The sequence below is a fragment of the Sus scrofa genome, chromosome 8, assembly GCF_000003025.6.
Source record: "Sus scrofa isolate TJ Tabasco breed Duroc chromosome 8, Sscrofa11.1, whole genome shotgun sequence".
Taxonomy (NCBI): Eukaryota; Metazoa; Chordata; class Mammalia; order Artiodactyla; family Suidae; genus Sus; species Sus scrofa.
The window spans coordinates 32,347,179-32,370,641 of NC_010450.4; the positions used below are offsets into that span (position 1 = coordinate 32,347,179).

At 43.7% G+C, this 23,463-nt stretch overlaps 1 protein-coding gene across 1 annotated transcript; it reads left to right on the forward strand.

Annotated features, from left to right (window-relative positions):
• Positions 6,588-20,110, forward strand: UCHL1 (ubiquitin carboxyl-terminal esterase L1 (ubiquitin thiolesterase)). The gene is given in 9 exon segments (NM_213763.2): positions 6,588-6,637; positions 6,756-6,767; positions 7,204-7,332; positions 10,060-10,210; positions 12,884-12,969; positions 13,062-13,109; positions 13,924-13,990; positions 15,200-15,258; positions 19,718-20,110. Coding segments are annotated over 9 exon segments (672 nt in total). The 5' UTR covers positions 6,588-6,604; the 3' UTR covers positions 19,805-20,110.

Sequence of the window (23,463 nt, forward strand, 5' to 3'; positions counted from 1 at the left end):
GCATTTGTTTTTCACTGTGCATGCTGCTAGGTGTCCTGAATACAAGTTGAGTGTGTAGAGCTTGATACAAAAGAACTAGTGTTTCCTTGTGTCTAAGCTGCACCTGTTTTCACGTTTAAATATTTTCGAAGAGAGATGCCTTATTACTGATAAATACGGTTGATACACTGGATCCCCCTCTCCCTCCCCAAAGCAGCTCTTAAACTGATGATTTGTCTTAAAATTGGTGACATTGAAAAGGCCAGGAAACATGGTCTATGCCTTATAGCTGCCATCTGCTAACCTCATGCCCAACTCAGGTAAGCCTTGTATAGGATCTGGTACATAGCAGGAACTCAAAAAAATGTGTTGAAGATGATGGATGATAATGCGAAAAAAAGAATGTATATATACATATAACTGGGTTACCTTGCCATACAGCAGAAATTGACAGAACATTGTAAACCAACTATAATTAAAAAAAAAAATTCAGGTGCATCTTAGACATAAGGAAACACTAGTTCTTTTGTATCAAGTCCTGCAGCAGAAATTGACAGAACATTGCAAACCAACTATAATTTAAAAAAAAAAAATTCAGGTGCATCTTAGACACAAGGAAACACTAGTTCTTTTGTATCAAGTCCTGCACACTCAACTTGTATTCAGGACATCTAGCAGCATGCACAGTGAAAAACAAATGCAGTGAGTACAGTTCAACAAGCATAAGCATTCTCCTCCTTCATATTTATCCTCCTTCGGATATATTTTAATGAACTACTTTTTGGAAACAGAAGGAAAATTGACTTTACCGTGGGAACTAAGTACAGCAATTTATTTGCATTATACATAATTTTTATTGTTTTATTTTTAGCTTAAAAATATCTCAATGTCAGAACCTTGCTTCTGGGGAAACATTATTGATAGAAGAATTGCCAAGTAAGTTAAAAAATGTTGAGGAAGTATTCAGTCAATAATTTATGTGCTAATTATAAATTCAAACTAGACTCTTAGACCTCAAAGTTAGCCACGCTTATCAGAGAGCTGGGTGACCTGCTATGGCCCTGGACATTGTGGAAGCCGTTTGAGTTCTTCTATCGCAGTGGATGATCTTAATACTTTTGCAATTTTTAAAAAAAAAATTGTAGTTGATTTACAATGTTTTGTCAATTTCTGCTTATAGCAAAGTAACCTGGTTATACATATATATATACACATATATATACATATATACACATATATACACACATATATATACATATACATACATACATATATATACATATGTAAATATACATATACATACATATACATATATATATATATTCTTTTTTTTCACAGTATCCTCCATCATGTTCCATCACAAATGATCAGATATAGTTCCTTGGGCTACACAGCAGAACAATCTTAATTCTTATTTTTAGTGGCTGTAAAGTGGAATCTTACAAGGAAGTAGGCAGGGGAGTTGAACATACACAAGTTTTAAATTAAATAAAATTAGGTTGAAATCCAGAGTCAGACTCTTTGTTGTTGTGTGACCTTTAGCAATTTAAACAGCCCCTCTGAAAAGAAATAAATAAATAAACAGCCTCTCTGAGGTCTCAGTTTACTTCTGTGCAAAATCAAGGTAGAAATATGAATATCAGATCTGCAGATTCAATGGGGATGACAAGGGCAATGTCCTCTGTGTAACAAAAAAAGCTAGTGCTCTTTCCTTCTTCATCTCCCTCTTTGGGTATCTTCTGACTTCAGGCAGAAATACCCACTTCTCAAAATATTTGAGAACTGTTTCAGTGCTTGAGTAGCTTGCCTTCATAAAGATACTGTATACTCTATTCCTTCAACTAGTAAGAGTCTTCTGTCATTAGAGTTTTTCTACCTTCGAGATTTGTGAATGACTTCTATGATTTTTGCAATATCCTTAAATACTATTTGCTTAGTATATGTTAGGCTTGCCTAAAGATTTAAGGTAAGTGAAATCACAAACTTGTTCTAATTATATACATGTATAAGAACATACAGCTTTGGAGTTCCCATCGTGGCTCAGTGGTTAACGAATCTGATTAGGAACCATGAGGTTGCGGGTTCAATCCCTGGCCTTGCTCAGTGGGTTAAGGATCAGGCGTTGCCATGAGCTGGTATAGGTCACAGACATGGCTCGGATCCTGAGTTGCTGTGGCTCTGGCGTAGGCCAGTGGCTGCAGCTCCGATTGGACCCCTAGCCTGGGAACCTCCATATGCTGTGGGATCAGCCCTAGAAAAGGCAAAAAGACCAAAGAAAAGAAAAGAAAAGAACATACAGCTTTTATGATGTGCATGAAAGCAAATAGCTATTACATGTTTGCAGTTCACCTAAAATCATCTCATTTACTGCCATTGATACAGTATATCTGTATAGGAACAGCATACCAGGACAGCAGTCCAAAATTACTCTAGGTATTTTAAGTAGAATGGAATTTAATACAGGAACTTAAGTGCCTACACAACCACTGGGAGTTCTGGAGGACTAACCTTGGGCTGAGCCTTCAGGATTGATTCCTATGCACTGTAGAACTGATCTATCAAGGACATTTGAATATTTGTCTTATTAGTTGTCAGAATTTTAAAAAGATTAGTTTTTTAAAGGGTCCACCCCAAGCCTTCATTATTGCTTAAAAAAAAAAAAAAAGCTAATGGTAAAAAATTCCTACTCTTTAAAACAATTTTTAAAATTATAGTTGAGTTACAATGTTGTGTCAATTTCTGCTATACAGCCAAGTGACCGAGTCATATATATACATACATGCATACATATACATTCTTTTTCTCATCTTACCTTCTATCATGTTCTCTCCCAAGAGATTAGATACAGTTCCCTGCGCTATACAGTAGGACCTCATTGCTTATCCCTTCTAAATGTAATAGTTTGCAAAAATCCCACTCTCGGTGAATCAGAAATGGAATGTTTATTTATGAAGGACAACTTACCCACTCACTTTTCCACCTGTAACAGGTCTACTCTGTTTACCCTACATGTTTGATCTTTAAAAATGTTTTCCTTCTGTCTTTGTGTATTTATTTTTTATGATTATAAAAAAATATTGTGATTTGTTTTTCACTTGATTTTTTCCATATTATTACATACTTTTATAACCATAGAATTGAGAAAAAAGAGACTATAAAGACCAAATGTTCTATGATAAATGATGTTCAGAGTTTCATGAGTATTCCTATTGAATTTTTTTTCTTTTTTTGGCTGTGTCCATGGCATATGGAAGTTCCTGGGCCAGGGACTGAATTCAAGCTGCAGCTGCAACCAGTGCCACAGCTGCAGTAACGCTGGATACTTAACCCACTGTATCAGGCCAGGGAACAATCCTGTGCTGTCTCAGAGAAAACACTGGATCCTAACCCACTGTGCCACAGCGGGAACTCCACATATCCCTACTGAATTTTTAACAGCTTTGTTAAGATACTTTCACCCATTTAAAGTTTTTTTTTAATATATTCAGAGGTGTACAACCATCACAAATCTCTATTAAATTTCATTATTTTATTTTTAACTTATTTTTCTGAATCTCACAGTTCTGCCGTTTAGATTGCTTATTCTTGCATGTGTGCGCTCTCTCTCTCTGCTCCAATAAACCTGCACAAGACAGGGTTAGAACCATTGCCAAGCGGCTGCAGGTTGAGATTACTCCAGCAACACTTGTTTTTTAAAAATAGAATAACTTAAATAAGCTATAAAGCCACTCAGACTATATCAATGGACGCCAATCCAGGCAGCGTGAAGAAAGAATACAACGAGAAGTGTTCTCCCTGTCCATCCAGCTAGTAAGTCCAAAAGAAAAGGAGATGAGTGCTGGCAGACATAATATATCCTAAAGGCAACCATTCTTTTTTTTTTTTTCCTAAGAATTTACCAATTACGAGCCCTAGAAGTTGGCCAATGGCTGTTACAAATCTTCTGGTCTACGATTTCAGCAGTACATTCTTCTCCTGCCCCCTTCTTCTTTTTTTTTAAAGATCAGTATACAGTGATCGCCTTTAACAAAGATGTCTCAAAGTTTTATCATTATTTCTTCTACTATCTATTTTGGAAAATAACTGTCATCTTTAACATTTATGGGTATATCAGGTCTCAAATGTCACTTCCGTCAGGAAGCCCTCCTGATTCCCTAGGTGCTTCAACCTCTGAGAAGAGCTCCATGACAAGTTACCTTGTTCGCCTTTGTATACCCATCGACCTAGTAGGTGCTTAATTGGTACTAGTTGAAAAAATGAAGTAAATTGGGATGTAATTTGTCTCTGTCCTAAAAGTAACAACTCATTTTTTTTTTTGCTATTTCTTGGGCCGCTCCCGTGGCATATGGAAGTTCCCAGGCTAGGGGTCCAATCAGAGCTGTAGCCACTGGCCCAGGCCAGAGCCACAGCAACGCCGAGCCGCATCTGCAACCTACACCACAGCTCACGGTAATGCCAGATCGTTAACCCACTGAGCAAGGGCAGGGACCGAACCCGCAACCTCATGGTTCCTAGTCAGATTCGTTAACCAATGAGCTACGACAGGAACTCCTTGAATGAGTTGTTACGGAGTTCCCGCCGTGGCACAGTGGTTAACGAATCTGACTAGGAACCATGAGGTTGTGGGTTCGATCCCTGGCTTCGCTCAGTGGGTTAAGGATCTGGTGTTGCCGTGAGCTGTGGTGTAGGGCGAAGACATGGCTCGGATCTGGCTTTGCTGTGGCTGTGGTATAGGCCAGCAGCTACAGCTCTAATTAGACCCCTAGCCTGGGAACCTCCATATGCTGAGAGTGTGGCCCTACAAAAGACCAAAAAAAAAAAAAAAAAAAAAAGAACTCATTTAATGTAGCCAGGTATTCTTGTACTACTATTCACTTGTCACAGCTTTCAAGCTTTTTAAGTTTTTAAATTAATTAATCAATAATTTTTTTGGCTGCACCCACAGCACATAGATATTCCCAGGTCTGGGATTGAACCTGTGCCACAGCAAGTGACCCAAGCTGCTGCAGTGACAATGCCCAATCCTTAACCAGCCATGCAGCAAGGGAACTCCTTAAGCCTTTAAAAAAAAACAAAAAACAAAAAAACAAACAAAAACCAAAAACTTCACTGAGGCATAATTTACATACCATAAAATTCATCCATTAAGTTCTTCTTACTAATGTCTTTTCCTCTCTCATTTTCCATGTGAAGGTCATTTTTCTGATGGTAAAAATGGGAAGAAAATAGAAGCGGAATGTAGTAGAGTTTTGAAAAGAGAATGAGTTCCTTGAGCCCAATTTACCGGAATTTACTTCTCAGTTTTACTTTTCAGTCATGATCTTAAAACAAATTAACCTTTCTAAGCCACAGATTCTGAGCTGTAAAACTGCACTGAGAAGAGTTTCTTCACTGGCTCCTCTAAGGTTTAAATGAAATCACATGCAAAAAAAAACTTAGCCACTGTTAGAAGTAATTGTCACAAAAAAGCAGATTCTGTCCCTTCTCTCTGTCATCTTTTAATCTCAGGCCCCCTAAAAGATAGGTCTATTCGTTCACCATCATCATTATTTTGTTCTGAGCATAAGTGAAAAAATACCCAACCTTCTTATGTCCTTAGTGTTCAGCAAGCCCCACTTCATGCTGAGGTTTCACTTTCCTGCACTATTCTTACAGATATTGTTGTGCTTTTTATTCATTCTTAGGCATATGCTATTTGTCTCCATCTTTTGAACATGGTGGTGGAAAAACTCTCAAACCCCACCTGAGATCATTAGAGAACGGTGGTTTCTTTAGCGGCCATTACCTTTGTTTTTCACTGGGACTATTCTATGGTGAACTTAAAATTTTATTTTTCAAAGGCTCCTATTCTTTAAAAAAATGTTTTTCCTTTTACAGCCTCTTGTCTTGAAATTACACCTGTCTTTCTCCTAGATCTGTCTCCTAAAGTCTGCAACAGCCTGCCTCCTCGGCGTGTGCTGGATATTACAGTCGCATCTCCCAGGTCTCTACCGCTTCCCCAAGACCAACCATTTCTTCCTTGGGAGTCGCATTACATCAGCATTACTAATGCAATATCTGCTTTATCACAGACTGTTTTATTCTAGGCAGTCAATTAAAAACGAACCTCGGTACTGGTTTGATTGAACATGGAGGATGAATTGTCGAAGGTCAAATGCAAACTGCTGCAAGATTTGGGAGACATATTTATATTCATATTAAATATATACCTGTTGAATTTGTTTTTTTCAATGCTTCAGAGACCCTAAGCTTTCGGCTAACTGGCATGGCCAAATGCATGGGTTTCCAGAAACTTCGCGAAAAATTAGACTCCATCACAAGGACTGCTCCACACACTCAAGGAACGCCCACCAACAAAACACATCTCCACAACCGCCAGATTATCTCACCAGCAAGTGAGACTGCAAGGTTTGGGGGCTTGGAGGTACCACTCCGTGCTGCGTATGGGGGGGTTCGCGCCCATTTGGCGGCGACTGACCGTTTCCCCTCGCTTGGTTTTGCCCCTGCTCCCCCTGCGCAGGCACCCACAGTGCGTCAGGCCGGCGCTTTATAGCGGCAGGCTGGGCGGCTCCACTTGCTGTTTTTCGTCTTCTTTGGGTTGCGGTTCCTCTCGGCTTTTGCGAAGATGCAGCTCAAACCGATGGAGATTAACCCGGAGGTGAGTGTCAGGTGCACGGTTACCCAGGGAGTGTAGGGCCGAGGGTCAGCCCTCACCAGGTAGCGGTATCGCTGACTGCTTTTATTTTTGCATTTTTTTCTTTGCATTTGCCTTTCAGATGCTGAACAAAGTGAGTGACGGCTCGTGCTGCCTCTCTCCCCCTCCCCTGGAGGCGCAGGGGCTGAGCGGCGCCTTGCGCGCTCCAGAGGCGGTGGGGCTGGGGCGCCCTCCCTCTGCCCCTGCATCAGGTCCGGCGATGACTCTGCGAAACGGGTCGGCGGTGGGATGGAGAAGGCTGGGCTCAGATGCGAGCCCCCGAGCAGAGCTCCCGAGGGCGTGGCGCGGGCGGCGCAGACCCGGGTGCCCCGGCGTCGCGGGAGCCACGTGTGGGCAGCGCTTTGTGCTGTGTCATTGCGCCCGGCCCGGGTTGGGGGCGGGGTGGGGCGGGTCCCGGGCTCCTCCCAGGCCGCGGGTAGGGGCGCAAGGGTGTGGATCCTGCGCGCCTCCCGGCAGGTACCACCCGCTGGCCAGTGTCCGCGCCTGGTGGCCTTGTTTCCTCTCCTCAGGTGCTGACAAGGCTCGGGGTCGCCGGCCATTGGCGCTTCGCGGACGTGCTGGGACTGGAGGAGGAGTCTTTGGGCTCGGTGCCAGCACCTGCTTGCGCGCTGCTGCTGCTCTTTCCCCTCACGGCCCAGGTAGGGCGTGGGGCCCGGGGTGCGCAGTCCCTGCAGTGTGCGCGCTGCTCCCAAACCAGAGTGAGGCGCAAAGGGCGGTGTAGGCTCTCCTACCAGGCTGGCCTGGGCGCCTAGACCTGGCACATTGATCCTTTCTTTTGGGGGATCGGGGGTGGGGGGACCGATCTCTCGGTGGTACCTACTTATTGGGGGTCCTGGTGTGATGCTAGAGTTTATTGTCTCCTCGCTCATACATCCGGCATTGCCTTAAATTTGGAGGAGAAGCGGCATCTCCATCATCCTAATTATGCAGGAAGGCAGTTCATCCTGCTCCTGAGTACAGGCTGAACCTAGGCTCTTCTGAGTCTTCCATAACAAGAAATGGCTGGTGGTTTTCCTTTTAAGGGCTGTGACCTGTCACTTTTATTGTTTGGTTCTCAGACTCCTACTTAGCTGTAAAATGGAGGGGGATGGCTTGCCTAAACCAGAAGAAAACAATAGGTTCTTTAATGCTCCACCTCCACTGCCTGGGTCTTCAGTGGGTTTCTTCCCACTCCTTCAGTCCCTAAAATATGCACACCTGGTTTTTACCTGCTCCTATGTGTTTTTCTTAAACGTTTAATCATTGGTGTGTAGCTCGGGCATAGGAACCTTCTTCTCTCTTTTCTTTTTGTAGTTCAGTGGGCACTAGACCAGTCTTGAAAATACCATTTCATTTCCTTTAGATGGTCCTCCTCCTCCAAGGGTGTGTGGATGTGTGTACTTCAGAGATTTGAGGATCAGGTATAAAAAGGTAGCTGAGCTAACTGATGTCTTGGCTGTATGGAGTCCCACTAATGAGCATGGTATTGTCTGTCTCTGGTTGCTGTGACTTGATCCCTGATTTAGGAGTGACTGAAATTTGCTTTGGGAAAACCTGGGGCATTGGCATATGGGGCATTGTTCCAAACAGAATGAGTTTAACTACTGCACCACTCTAAGGCAGGGAGTTCTAGAAGCATCCTCAGCATAAATTAAGCCCTATGGGAAGTTCCAGGCGGTCCTCCTGGTAAATAGGCTAAGGTTCAACACTTGCTGGGTTAAAAATGCTTGTTAAAGCTATCAAGATAATCCCATTGTCATGTTTGTTATCGCCAAAGCCTTTATTTAGGTGAAAATGGAGCTACCAGATGATTGCAAGTCAAATTGGCTTCCCCGCTGAACAAATCAAATGCAACAGTCTCTCTCTTATTTGAGCCTCTCACAGAGGGTTTCTTATTAGAGGAACCATGATGACTCGGGGGTTTTCGAGCAGCAGCACTCAAAGGCAGAGCCTCTGGGAGGCAGTGGTGCAGCGTGTTTGTCTTGCCAAAGCCCACTGGTCTCCTTTTGCTGAATCAAGTGGCTCTTGGTTAGAACACTCTGTATTGAACATTTCGTTTGAAAGAGCTTGATACTTTGTCCTTTCGCTCCAGTTCAGTCTATCAGATTTATTGACCACCTCTTCTGCGACACAAAACACCTACTGGGCTACATACTGAAGCAAATCGAAGAGAAGTTGAGGTTTGTAGGTTGACTTCCGAACAAGCTAATGTGAATTTATAGAGAGCATCTGATTTCGTCTAGGAGAATATTATGAAATCCTAAATGGACTCTTTCGAAAACATTTTAAAGTGATATGAAATGTTTACAGTGTCTCCATGCAAAATTAAACCTTTCTTAGAAGAGTGAAAATCCCTAACAGTCAATAAGGAACTCAATTCAAGGACCCTGTAGGTAGCTAGATGATGTTAGAAATTCCTGCTAGTTGGAGTTTAAGTTGATCTTGTGGGACAAGAGAACTTAGTCCTTTGATGGTAGGTGCCATAGGCAAGGCTTAAACTTCACTTCTGTGTATAGCAATGCTAAGCTGCTAGAATTGGAAATATATGTACTTCTGGGATTCTGTCCAGCTTATACTGGTGTTGATAAATTAGTGTTTCTATATAGCATTGGCACCTGCTTTTAACTGAGAAGTCATACTAATGAGGTCTTTAAAACTTGTTAGTGAAAGGGCCAGACAAGTCCACTAAATTGCCATTCAAAGAGCTAATGATGCTTTGAGGAAACTCGCTCTGGTCTTCTCAAATTGTATAGTTGGCAGGGACAAATAAACATCCTTTTTGTAGGACGAGAAGTTTTGTGAAATCATGGCCCAGCACTCTAGATCGGTTGTCTATCCTGCCTAAAAAAGGATGAGGGAATGGTTAATTTCTTTCAGTTGCTTTTGTCTGTAGTTTTGTTTTTGAAAAGACATGTACTGGGACAGAAGACAAGTGGGGCATTAAAGAATGGTGAGCTGTAAACGAGCTGGGGTTCTTGGTGGTCGTTCAATGGACCAACGCCCAATTGGCCTACCCGTTGTGGAATAGCCATGGTTGGCATTAAAGGAAGAAAATAATGAACTTGTCTGTTTTTCTGACTTGCGCACGCCATCCCTTCCAAGCTAAAAGGTTGCAGGGGTGTCTGGACAGAGCCTTGGGCAGTACCCAAGGCCACTGCTGCACTGCAGCATCAGGGTGGAGTGTCAGAACCTCTCAGAACCCCGAGGGCTGGCCCGGGTGTGGGATGCCGATGGGCCATTCTCTGGGCACTGGCCCTCACCTAGAACCAAGGCTCCTGGTCACACATCCCATGTGGGCTTCCATTTAGGTGCTAGAACTCTCTGTGCTGCCATCTGTTCTTTGCATTTTGTTTTCGAGAGATAAAAATGATTTTATGCACTCACAGCATGAGAACTTCAGGAAAAAACAGATTGAAGAGCTGAAGGGACAAGAAGTCAGTCCTAAGGTGTACTTTATGAAGCAGACCATTGGCAACTCCTGTGGCACCATCGGGCTTATACATGCAGTAGCCAATAATCAGGACAAACTGGAGTTTGGTGAGTGGGTTGTGAGGCTAGTCGTCCTCTGGGTGACCTCTAATTAACCATAATGCTTCATTGCAACACCCCCAAGGGGCTATTGCAAAGACACTGCCTTAAATTTTTTTTTCTTCCGCTTTTTAGGATCACACCTGCCCCATATGGAAGCTCCCAGGCTAGGGGTTGAATCAGAGCTGCACCTGCCAGCCTATGCCACAGCAATGTGGGATCCAAGTTGTGTCTGTGACCTACGCCACAACTCACGGCAACACCGGATCCTTAACCCACGGAACAAGGCCAGGGATCAAACCCACATCCTCATGGATACTCGTCGGGTTCGTAACCTGCTGAGCCACAATGGGAATTCCTTAAATATTTTTGAAACCTGTTTACACAAGTCAGTGGGTGAATTCTCATTCTTTTCTCTTTTGAGGAAAGGATAGTCATTTTCTAAGAAGCATGGTTTGGTTTCCTGCACCTGGAGAGACAGAGTGGGTGATAAGGCCGTTCTGTACTGCCTCTGCCTGGGCTTTTCCATGTGCAGATAGCAAATTGCCATGATGCTCACCTGTTTAGTTCTCAACACTTCCGAAGAATTAAAAGATGATGTGAAGCCATAAGATACCACCTTTTAGGACCCCTCTTTAATGGTCCTATGTCTCATAAGCCACAGGAGAACCAAAGCAACCTAGAGCAGCGGGAAAAGAGCGTGAGAGCTCCTGCAGGGAGGTGTAGCCACCTGCCTACACCATGGAAGGTCCATCTCTGAGCAAAGTCGGGTCCCGGGTTTCAGCTCACTTCCAGTGGATGCCGGGGAGGATATGGAAGAGATGAGTCTCAGCCCTTAAGTTGTCGAAAGTGCAATTAATAGCACTAAAACATGTTAGGATATGTGGCATTACGTATGAGATAGGCCAGGAGTCAGCAGACTTACTTAAAAGGCCAGAGAGTAAGTCTCCTAGGCTTTAAGGGCCCTATAGTCTCTGCCCTTGTAGTGCAAAAGCAGCCATGGACAGGATGTAAAGTGGTGGATGTGGCCGTGTACCAATAAAGTTTTTTTTTTTTTTCCCCAAAACTAGGTAGCAGGAGTTCCTGTTGTGGCTTAGCAGCAATGAATCCAACCAGTATCCATGAGGACGTGTGGGTTTGATCCCTGGCCCTGCTTAGTGGATTAAAGATCCAGCTTAGCTGTGGTATGGGTCACAGATGCAGCTCGAATTCCCATGTTGCTGTGGGCTGTGGTGCAGGCCGGCAGCTGCAGCTCCGATTAGACCCCTAGCCTGGGAACTTCTATATGCTGCATGTGCGGCCCTAAAAAGCAAAGCAAAACAAAACCAAAAAATTGTGGCCAACATTCTACTTCTAGCATACTTTTTGAAATTAAAAAAAAAAAAAAAAAAAAAGGCTTGTTGGGCCCTAAAGCCCAGGTCCTCCAGAAGTTGCTTTGTCAGATATTCACTCGACTGGGTCATATTAAAACATTGTAGCTTGAATCTTACTACTTCTGCAATGAGTATCATTTTGTTTAGAATAACGTGTTCCAGAGGTCAGGGAGGTACTCTTACTCTTCTGGAAACATGGTCATGGCAGTGCCATAGATTTAATCTGAGTCACAGCCCTCTTCATAAAGTTAAGAGGATTCTTATACTTCCAAATTTTGAATGGCCTCCCTTTAACAAATATGTTTGTTTAGAGCTGAAAGTTCAAATTGAGGTCTTTGAAATTACTGGTTGCTCTTACCTCCTTGTAGACTCATCTACACTGAGCAATGACAATGCTTATGCCCCCCATCAGTGGGTCAGCTGTCTCCAGACCAGGCCGTGAGGCTCTTTGCATTTCTATTTAAGATCTTTAGGTTGATGTCTGCCTGGATTACCATATTACTAAGATTGCATTTTCTTTTTTTTGTCTTTTGTCTTTTTTTTTTTTTTTTTTTTCAAGGGCCGTACCCGTGGTATGTGGAGGTTCCTGGGCTAGGGGTCAAATCGGAACTACCCCTGCTGGCCTGCACCACAGCCACAGCCATGCCAGATCTGAGCCACGTCTGTGACCTATACCACAGCTCATAGCAACGCCCGATCCTTAACCCACTGAGCCAGGCCAGGGATCAAACCCTCAACCTCATGGTTCCTAGTCGGATTCGTTTCTGCTGTGCCATGACGGGAACTCCAAGATTGCATTTTCTACCCTGAAGTCATAAAATTTTGGTTTGAGAACTGCTACTAGATTAGAATGTTACTGTTACATCATGTACACAGTAAACATGAGTTGTGCATTGGCGGGTGCTGTCGAACACAGCCATAGCAGTTCCTGCCTTACGGCATGGGACATCTCTCAAATATGTGTTACACATGTCTAAGTGCTGTGGCAGAGGTGACGAGATCTGAGAGACGAGGGTGAGGTGGGAGGTGAAGGGGTCTGTGGCAGGGAAGAAGTGAGGAAGAGGCTGGTACTAGAGGAGGGGAGAGTTCTTGGACTTGAATGCACTGAGAAGGGAGCAGTTGGAAAAAGAGGCCGTGGAGGAAGGGGCAGCTCCTCCAGATCTTTGGAGGCGGTGGTAAAAATTCAGGTCACCAAACATGACTGACTGTGCAGTGGCTGAAGTCAGCAGTAAGTGGGCATCCTTTTGCATTATACCTATACTAACATGTGCTTTTTCTGTTTCGTTTCATTTCTTCCTTCCTTTTATAGAGGATGGATCGGTTCTGAAACAGTTTCTTTCTGAAACAGAGAAGTTGTCTCCGGAAGACAGAGCAAAATGCTTTGAAAAGAATGAGGTAGAAAGAGAACTTTGGGAACATAAGTTTGTTTTTTTTTTTTCTTTCAGTATTTCTAAAGGTTTTTGTGCTAATTATTCTCTTTTCTGCAGGCTATCCAGGCTGCCCATGATGCTGTGGCCCAGGAGGGACAGTGCCGGGTAAATACAGATTAGAGCCAGGCTGCCCAGGTGTCACCTGTGTTTCCTTAGAAATATGTGCGAGAACCTCTTACCAGAACACAGCATATGTTTCCACCCAGGGCCCATAAGTGGCCGAAAATTCTACCAGATGAATGCCTTGACCAGACCTTTTCATAGAAATGGCTCTTCAGAATGTCTCATTGGCAGTTGACACGGTCTTAATTCAAGCTGATAGTGTTTGGTTTAGATCTAAATGAGTCTAATAGAGTACCAGCCCTCTTCGTAATTGAACATTTCAAATACTCTTCTCACAGACTGTTGGAGGCCATGCTATACCAGCAAAGACTAGAGTTTGTGGATGACTTAACTACACATTAATCTGAACAGAGCCTTCAAGCCAACTGTTAATTAGATTTAAGTCAATGACTTGTATAACCATAGTTGGCTCTGCCACTTTCTGGTCTTGACCTTGGGTGATGTACTTATCTTTCCTAAGCCTTAATTGCCTCCTCAGTAAAAAAAAAAAAAAGAGTTCTGAGAGCCACAGTGAATCAACTTTAATGGTTTTAGGATAGGATCTCGTAAATCGGAAATAAATATTAGCTGTAATAATTTAAAGGACTGTATAAGCCCGTTCAAGCCTAAATAGAGAATTTATTTTTTAACAAATTAAGTGCTCCTTATAATCATGTTGCAAAATATGTGTCAAATCAACAGGTTGTACACCTTAAACTTAAAACCCAACTTGGGGCTTAATTGTTTCAGCTTTATTTTTAAATGCAGTATATAACAAAAATACTCATCTTCAAAAAATGTCTTAACTCTTCTTCAGGTAGATGACAAAGTGAACTTTCATTTTATTCTGTTTAACAACGTGGATGGCCACCTCTATGAACTTGGTACGTGTCACTGCAGTTTTGGAATCTAATACGCTGGGTGCATTCCCTCAGACCTAATTGCTCTTTCAGTACTGGTGTGGGACTTCATGGTGGCACTTAGTATGTCTTTGTTTATGAAGCCAGAACACCTCAGTATTCTCATAGGGGTACTTAAAACCTTCTAATCCAGAGCACCCCTCTCAGGCAGCGGACCTGCAGGATGAGTGACTTTAGTCACAAACCAGGAAAGAGAATTGCTCAGCCAGTTCAAGGTGTACATGTTGATTTTTCTCTTTCTGACTCCCACTGTTGTATTACCAGTATAAGGTCTCTGCCATGAACCTTTTCAGACAGGGAATATTTTGGGAAAATAAAGGCCTCAACACAACCTGGTTTGTGTACAAAGAATTGTGATGTGTTGGGGTAATTTTTTGGTTTATGGTAACAAGAAAGATCTTCCGCAGTTCCCGTCGTGGCTCAGTGGTAACGAATCCAGCTAGCATCCATGAGGATGCAGGTTCGATCCCTGGCCTCACTCAGTGGGTTAAGGATCCAGCATTGCCATGAGCTGTGGTGTAGGTTGCAGATGGGGCTTGGATCTGGCGTGGCTGTGGCTGTGGTGTAGGCTGGCAGCTGCAACTCCGATTGGACCCCTAGCCTGGGAACTTCCATATGCCGCTGCCACAGCCCAAAAACAGCAAAAAAAAAAAACAAAAAAACAAAAAAACAAAAAAACAAAAAACTTCCACCTTTATATTAAGAAGAGTCATCCCCTTTGTATTAATGGAGAAAGACTTGTAGCTGTGTTGTTTCAAGTCAAGCAACTACTTCCTATAAGCAAGTAAGGGCAGAGGCAGCTGTAGTTATTGAGGGCAGTGAAATCTCAAGGATCCCTTTTCTTGTCTCCACCTTCCCTGTATCTCAGAGACTGCATCTGACTCTTGCTCTGTGGTCTTTTCCCAAGAGATGGGCACACACCCTTCTGTTAGGGTGGCTGGAGTGGGCTTGTGTGCTCTTGGTGCTTGTCGACTAGAATTGCCGGGGCTGGATATCTGGGCACCCTTGAACCTCATTTCCAACTCATGGCTTCACAACCAGCCTTCTCTTTTTGGGAGTGGCAATGGTACTTGTAAGAATCTAAAACTTCCCTTCCAGCTGGATAAGCACAGTAGCCAGAAAAAAATGAACATGCCTCGATTTTTTTTTTTGTTTGTTTGTTTTTGGTCATAGATGGTCGGATGCCTTTTCCGGTGAACCATGGCGCCAGCTCAGAGGACTCGCTGCTGCAGGTAATATTTGGAATCCACTTTCACTGGGACCCACATGTCTTTAGTCTGTTCCGAAGTGCAAACCAGAGTTCTGTGGTGGTCTAGTGGTTAAAGATCTGGTGTTGTCACGGCTATGGCATGGGTTCGATCCCTGGTCTGGGAATGTCCACATGCTGAGGGCACATCCCCCAAAAATAGTGCAAACCCAAAAAAATAGTGCAAACCTTTCTCAGTATAGCCAGAGCCAGTAATCTGGGTTCAGAGCAGTCTTTAGGGCTTAAAGATCAAATTAGTCATTCTACCTTATATCACAGCAAGTGGTTTTAAACAGGATCCTTAGAGCAGCCTCGACTAATCTGTATCGTGTGCTGTCTTTAGCCCACAGTGCGCATTAGTGTGAAAGCCATTGCTTGCTTCCTTGTAGGATTAAGGTGATCATTGTCCTCTTGTCAGATTACATCATAGCCAGTGACTCAGACTCACCCGAACGGCAACCCGAGCTTTTCCTAATGCCTCTCTGAACTGCTGAATCTGGGTCAGTGTTGTAGGTAGCATGCTGTGGATTCTAGTTAGGCAGTTAACTTTGGTGAGCTTTTTCTTGCTACCTGGTTGGTCTGCTGTTAATAGATCAAGAGGAGCAAACCCAAAACATGATTGACATGAGAGCCAGGGTTACCAGGTGTAACCATCTTGCTACAAAGTGACTGCAGAAACCTTTCAATTCTGAACAAGGAGTTGGGAGACTAGTCCTAACGAATCTCTAGAGGTGAATCAATTTGCTTGAGAAGTTGCTGGAGTTCCCATCGTGGCTCAGTGGTTAACCATCCCGACTAGTATCCAGGAGGATGCGGGTTTGATCCCTGGCCTCGCTCAGTGGGTTAAGGATCTGTTGTTGCCTTGAGCTGTGCTGTAGGTCACAGATGTGGCTCTGATCCCGCATTGCTGTGGCTGTGGTGCAGGCCAGTGGCTACAGCTCAGATTTGACCCCTAGCCTGGGAACCTCCATATGCCACAGGTGCGGCCCTAAAAAGACAGAGGCAAACAAACAAAAAAGAACGGAAAATTGCTTAATTGTGCAAAAATTTTAAAACAGTGTTAAGACGTAACTACTTTTCAGTTGTAATAACAGCTAGTCTCTGTTATGTACTTCTTGTTTGCAGACTGGGGTGGTAAACTTTTTCTGTCGAGAACCCGGAAACATTTTAGGCTTTGTGTGGCATATGGGCTATGTCGCAAGTGTTCAGTTCTGCTATGACAGTTCCAAAGCAACCCATAGGTCTAAATGAATGTGTATGGCTGGGTTCCTCTCACGCTTTATTCACAAAAATAACAGGCTGGATTTGGCCCACAGGCTGCAGTTTGCTGGCTCCATGTTAGATTCTGGTCTAAGGTAGTTATGTCTTTGATAGAATCCTGTTGGAGTTCCCATGTGGCAAGGTGGGTTAAGGATCTGGCGTTGTCCCACTGCAGCAACTTGGGTTGCTGCTGTGGTGTGTGTTCGATCCCTGGTGGGGGACCTTCCACATGCTGTGGGCATGGGGGGGGGATGCTTTTAATGATGTGAGGAGATAGTTATTATTCACATTTTCAGATGAGGGAACGGAGGTGCAGAGGTAAGTGACGCCGAAGGTCCGTGACAAACTGTGGACCCACCATTCAAGTCTAGACAGTCTGTCTCGAGAGTCTGTGTTCTTAGCCTCTGCACGACGTAGCTTTTCTTCACAATAGACCTGTCTTGGGACCATCACAGACTGATGACCTCAAGGTGATAGTGGACCAAATTATGTTGTTCTAGGAGGGAGGGCCGCCTTCTCTAGCCTGCTGTCATGTACACCTGAGATCATTCAGAGCTAATTCTTGGATGTACTGGGGGTAAATGTGGAGAGGGATATGGAATGAGAACTAGACCTAGAGGAAACAGGATGGGGATTTGCATGAGGGTCAGGATTCACTTATGGGAAAGAATAAGAACAGAGGCAGAATTTCTGGGTATGACTCTTTGGAGGAAAGACTTCGGTCCTTCTAATAAAGCTTCTAAGGTGCACACCAATTCTTAATCTAATAATTCTGCTAACACAGGCTTACCTCACAGATACTGTGCGTTTGGTTCCAGATCACTGCATTCAAGCGAATATCACCATTGAGAGAGTTTGAACTTTTTGGTTTCCTGTGTATATGAAAGTTATGTTGACACTATGCTGTAGTCTGTTAAATGTGCAGTAGCATTAGGTCTAAAAGAACAATGTACTTAATTAACTAAAAAGGTTAGGAGTTCCTGTCGTGGCTCAGTGGAAACAAATCTGACTTTGAACCATGAGGTTGCAGGGTTCGATCCCTGGCCTCGCTGAGTGGGTTTAGGACCCAGCATTGCCGTGAAATGTGGTGTAGGTCACAGACACGGCTGGGATCCTGCGTTGCTGTGGCGCAGGCTGGCGGCTACAGCTCCAACTCGACCCCTAGCCTGGGAACCTCTATATGCTGCGGGTGCAGCCCTAAAAAGACACACACAAAGACGAAAAGGTTGAAAAGGGCTAACCAGCATCTGAGCCTTTGTGACTCAGTCCTTTTGCAATTTTAACATGAGAAATCACTGATCACAGATCACTGTCACAGATACGATAACAATGAGAAGTTTGAAGTGTTATGAGAATTAGCAAATGTGAACCAGAAACAGGCAGTGAGCAACTGCTGCTGGAAAAATGGTACCGGTAGACTTGCTCCACGCAGGGTCACCATAGGCCTTCAACTTGAGAGAAACGCAGTATCTGAGAAGCACAATGAAGTGCAATCAACTGTGCTCCCCACGGGATACCTGAAACTGTTAGGTGAGTAGAATCTATGCGTGGGGAAGGTAAAACTCTGTCTTTAAAGAAAAACTAATTAGAATCTCATATACAATTTTAATATAAACGAGTATCTGTATTAGTGGAAATTCTCATCCTAAGGTTTGGTCTGTGTGGTTAGAGATGTTTTAGGTTGTCTAAACTATACACCAAGTTACCTATTGTTACAGTGGTGAGAAAGAACATACATTTAACCCAAGTATCCTAAACTTGAATGCATTAGGTCTCTAGTTAGTGGTGGTGTAGGGGATAGCTTGTCTTTAGTGGCACACCCTTAAAAATCCACACGGTGAGTCCTAAAGGAAAGTGGATTTGGGGCAGGCACGTCTGGAATATCAATTTAGTAAAAATTCTGATGGGAGATCCCGTTGCGGCTCAGCAGGGTAAGAACCCAGCTAGTGTTCATGAGGCTTGTGGGTTTGATCCCTGACCTCGCTCAGTGGGTTAAGGGTCAGGTCACAAACTGTGGCTCAGGTTGGAGACATGGCTCGGATCTGGAGTATCTGTGGTGTAGGCTGGCAGCTGCAGCTCTGATGGGACCCCAACTGGGGAACTTACATATGCTGCAGGTGTGGCCCTAAAAAGAAAAAAAAAAAATTCTGTTCTGGTACAGTTTTTCTAACTGGTTCCAAATCAGTAATGAAACTATTGGTGTAGCTGATGCTTTTTAAGGGCCCAACCTCATTCTCGAGTGAATGATTTTTAGACCCTGGGAGGTGCTGTTCCGTGACTGTTCTCAGTCACAAATATCCGCTGTCCTCTTCAGGCCTTATAGCTACTGTCATTGGAGGGGCTTTCTTTTCCACCGGACTTTTTACACACTGAACAGAGTGATTGATATTCGGATACCAAGATATTTAAACCCTATTTTGGCTGGTAACATTGGGATCACTCTGAGTTACCAATCTTGGTAATCTAGGTCTTAGAATTAGTAACACATGTCATTCCCTAAATAGCTAAGAAACCATCATTTATCTGTATCTGGAATATCAGGTATTTAAACTTTAAACCTGTTTTGTAAAATATTTACTTGGAAGAAATCTGTCTCTACTCTGGAAATTTCTGAGTTAGAAGCGTTCCCTTATGGAAGAGAAATCAGTTTTCTGCCTTTTGGATTTGAGAGTAGGGGCGCCTAGAGTGTCTTTTTCTTGTCAAAACCAGGTGCAAGGTGCAGAAACATGGAACAGCTAAAGAAATCAAAGCTTCTGAAGCCAGATCTGTGCTGTGGGTCCTTGTCTTTCCTATCATCTGTTTTTCCCTGTTTGGCCTTAAGCTCTGGGTTCTCAAACTTAATAGCAGGTTTAAAGCTGTTTTTTAATTTTTTGTTACTTTTTTTCGGGTCGCACCCATGGCATATGGAAGTTCCCAGGCTAGGGGTTGAATATGCGCGGTAGCTGCCATCCCATACTACAGCAATGCCAGATCTAAGTCACGTCTGCAACCTACACCACAGCTCATGTCAGTGCCAGATCCTGAACCCACTGAGCAAGGCCAGGGATCGAACCCAAATCCTCATGGATGCTCATCAGATTCATTTCCACTAAGCCATGAATTCTGAGCATTAATAGGCTTTCCTGGTGCTTTCCTCTTGAGCTGCTGCTGTTTAGACCTTCGCTAATGACATTCCTCCTCCCCAGGACGCCGCCAAGGTCTGCAGAGAATTCACTGAGCGTGAGCAAGGCGAGGTCCGCTTCTCGGCCGTGGCGCTCTGCAAGGCGGCCTAATGCCCAGTGCGGGCCCTTCGCTTTATCCCCGTTCTCCCTCCATGGTGAAAAGTATATCCCTTCCTATGCGGTCTACACTGCTTCAGTACCCGTAGAGCACAGCTGTCTCCTTGGGGTCTGCAGATAAGCGCTTCCCCTCAGCCATGCCCACGCCCCTTGCCGAGCTCAGCTGTCGATGGAGCAAGTTGGATGTTGGCCTCTGATGGCAAAGCGTTCCCCTCACTGTGTGTCTTGTGCCTCAATATCTAATGCTTTAACGGCTACTTTGGTTTGTGTCTGTGACTTTAAGGCCTTTGGATGTGGTTTAATTGTTCTTAAAAGGAATAAAACTTTTCTGCTGATAAGGAAATAAACTGGTTTTCATGGTTCCTCTTTTGCCTTCGCCCCCCCCCCCCATAGCTCAAATTACATTCATAGTAATTACATGATATCTTCACATAAGAACTCATACAGCACAGGTAAGAAAATTACTCTCAAAGTATTACTGCTTTAAGTGTCTCTAGACTTTTTTTATTTCTTTTTAGGGCCTCACCCGAAGCATATGGAAGTTCCCAGGCTAGGGGTTGAATTGGAGCTGCAGCTGCTGGCCTGTGCCACAGCCAGAGCCGCAGCCATAGCCACGCAGGATCTGAGTCGTGTCTGGAGCCCACGCCACAGCTCACAGCAACGCCAGATCCTCAACCCACTGAGCAAGGCTGGGGATCAAACCTGCATCCTCACGGATACTAGTTGGCTTCATTTCCGCTGCACCACAATGGCAACTCTTGACTTTTTTTCTATGTATTGAAGTGTATGTTTGTAGATTTTTTAAAAAGTTAAATAGACTTTATTTTGGGGAGCAATTCTTTTCATTGAAACATAGTTGAAAGTACAGATTATTTTAGGTGTACGACATAGTGATCGGCATTTAAGGACATCATGCAGTGATCATCCTGCAAAGTCTGGTAACCATCTGTCCCTGTACAAAGTTAGCACAGTGTTCCTTATGCTGTAAGAATAATTGTCGATTTACAGAAAAATAGGGAAGATTAATATTTGAGTTTTCCCATGTACCCTTATCTGTTCCCCTTATTACACTTTACATGATAAAATATTTATATTGGTAGGATACATTTGTTACAGTTAGTAAACCATTATTGATAATGCTATCGATTGAAATCCACACCTTATTCAGATTCCTTTGGTTTTTACCTAATGTCTTTTGGAGGATCCCATCCAGAAATATTCTTTTTTTTTTTTTTTTTTTTTTTGTCTTTTTGCCATTTCTTGGGCCACTCCCGTGGCATATGGAGGTTCAATCGGAGCTGTAGCCACTGGCCTACGCCAGAGCCACAGCAACGCAGAATCCGAGCCGAGTCTGCAACCTACACCATAGCTCACGGCAACACCGAATTGTTAACCCACTGAGCAGGGGCAGAGATCGAACCTGCAACCTCATGGTTCCCAGTCGGATTCGTTAACCACTGTGCCACAATGGGAACTCCCCATCCAGAATATTCTTTAGTCTTCTCTTGGCTATGACAGTTTCTCGAGCTTTTCTTTTGATGATTTTGACAGTTTCAAGGTATACTGACAAAGTATTTTGTGGGGTTTGCCTAATGTTTTTCTCATAATTCGACTAGGGGTATGAGTGGGGTGGGGAGGAAGACCCCAACGGTAAAGGGCTGGTCTGGTCACATCACGCCAAGGGCACATCCTGTCAGCAAAGCTTTATCGTGGTTCATGTTAACCTTGATCACCTGGCTTGTCGTGTGTGTCAGGTTTCTTCATCAAAAACTCCCTTTTCCCACCCCCTTCTCTACCATACACTGGAGGGAAATCTGTGTACAGCGGACCCTGTAGGAGTAGGGAATTGAGCTCTGTCTCCTTGAAGATGGAATATATAAATCATTTTGAATTATTTTACATGGGAGATTTGTCTCTTCTCCCCTATTTATATAAACTCATGGATATTTTATACCCTGGGTTATAATCCAGGGCTACATTTGGTTCAAATTGTTCCAGCATTGGCCATTGAGAGCTGTTTCAGTTGGCTCTTGTGTCACTTTGATGTCTTGCAGTCAATGAGTTTTGCTTTTTTTTTAAAGTGATTTCTTCCTTTCCAGAAGTTAATTTTTTTTTTTTTTTAAATCAGTGCCTGCCATTTGTTAAACCTTACTGTTTTATAAAGACACACTAGGAGTTCCTGTCATGGTTCAGTGGTAATGAACCCAACTAGTGTCCAAAAGGACAAGGGTTTGATCCCTGGCCTTGCTGAATGGGTTAAGGATCCGGTGTTACCGTGAGCTGTGGTGTAGGTTGCAGACGAGGCTCAGATCTGGCATTGCTGTGGCTGTGGTGTAGGTTGGAAGCTGCAGCTCCAGTTCCACCCCTAGCCTGGGAACTCCGTATGCTGCACATGTGGCCCTAAAAACAAAACAAAAAACAAAAGACATACTAATGTGTAATTTTTTAGGCTTGAATTAAATATTAAATGACATTTGTTCTCAACAGTTGATTCTTGAATATAACATTTCCTCTAATTGCAGGAATTAAGGACCATGGGGCAGAAGCCCCAGGCCTCCTGCTCTTAGTGTGGTCCTCACAGAAGAGCTTTGTATCTTGTCTGCAGCCAGGAGCTTAGATAGCTTGGGTTCCAGCGGCCTTCAGGTTTTCAGCTCTGATTATTCCATGGGGATGATAATTCGGATTCCAACTTTTAGGTGAAGGATATTTTGGTTCCTAACAGGAAAGTGTTCACTACTATTCACATCCTTCTAAAGTAAAAAACTAAATACCTGGTGACTCAGGTAATCTGATTACTTGAAATCAGGAGGATGCATTTTTTTTTTCTTTTTTCTTTTCTTTTTTTTTTTTTTTTTTTTTTTTTTTGTCTTTTGAGGGCAGCACCCTTGGCATATGGAAGTTCCCAGGCTAGGGGTCTAATCCGAGCTGTTGCCTCCAGCCTACACCACAGCCACAGCAACGCCAGATCCGAGCCGCATCTGCAACCTACACCACAGCTCACAGCAACACCAGATCCTTAATCCACTGTGTGAGACCAGGGATCAAACCTGCAACTTCATGGTTCCTAGTTGGGTTCATTTCTGCTGCGCCACGATGGGAACTCCTGGATGCATTTTTTTTCTTTTTTTTTTTTTTTTTTATGGTCACATCTGTGGCATATGGAAGTTCCCAGGTTGGGGGTCAAACGGAGCTGCAGTCTACATACACCACACCCACACCAGACCTGAGCTGCATCTGTGACTTATGCTGCAGGATCCTTAACCCGCGGAGCGAGGCCAGGGATCAAACCAGCATCCTCACAGACACTGTGTTGGCTCTTAACCCGCTGAGCCACAACGGTAACTCCAGGAGGATGCATTTTCAGTTCCAACTTGGTGTGTGACTTTCATACAGTCAACTTGGAGATTGATGTAGGGGAAAGGAAACAGAACGAGGCTTCTTCCTGTTAATAGGAGCTGTTAAAATACTGCTTTTGGCCTCAGAAATACAGATTCTATTGCTAAATGTAGCTGTACGAGTTTGCATGGGAAACATTTATTAAAATGCCCTCAAACGCTCAAATACCTTAGCAATTCACACCATGGAAGATTATGTGGTAGCTGATGTGTGTGGGTGACTGCAACCTCAAGGTGCAGAGGAATTTCAGTTTTGCT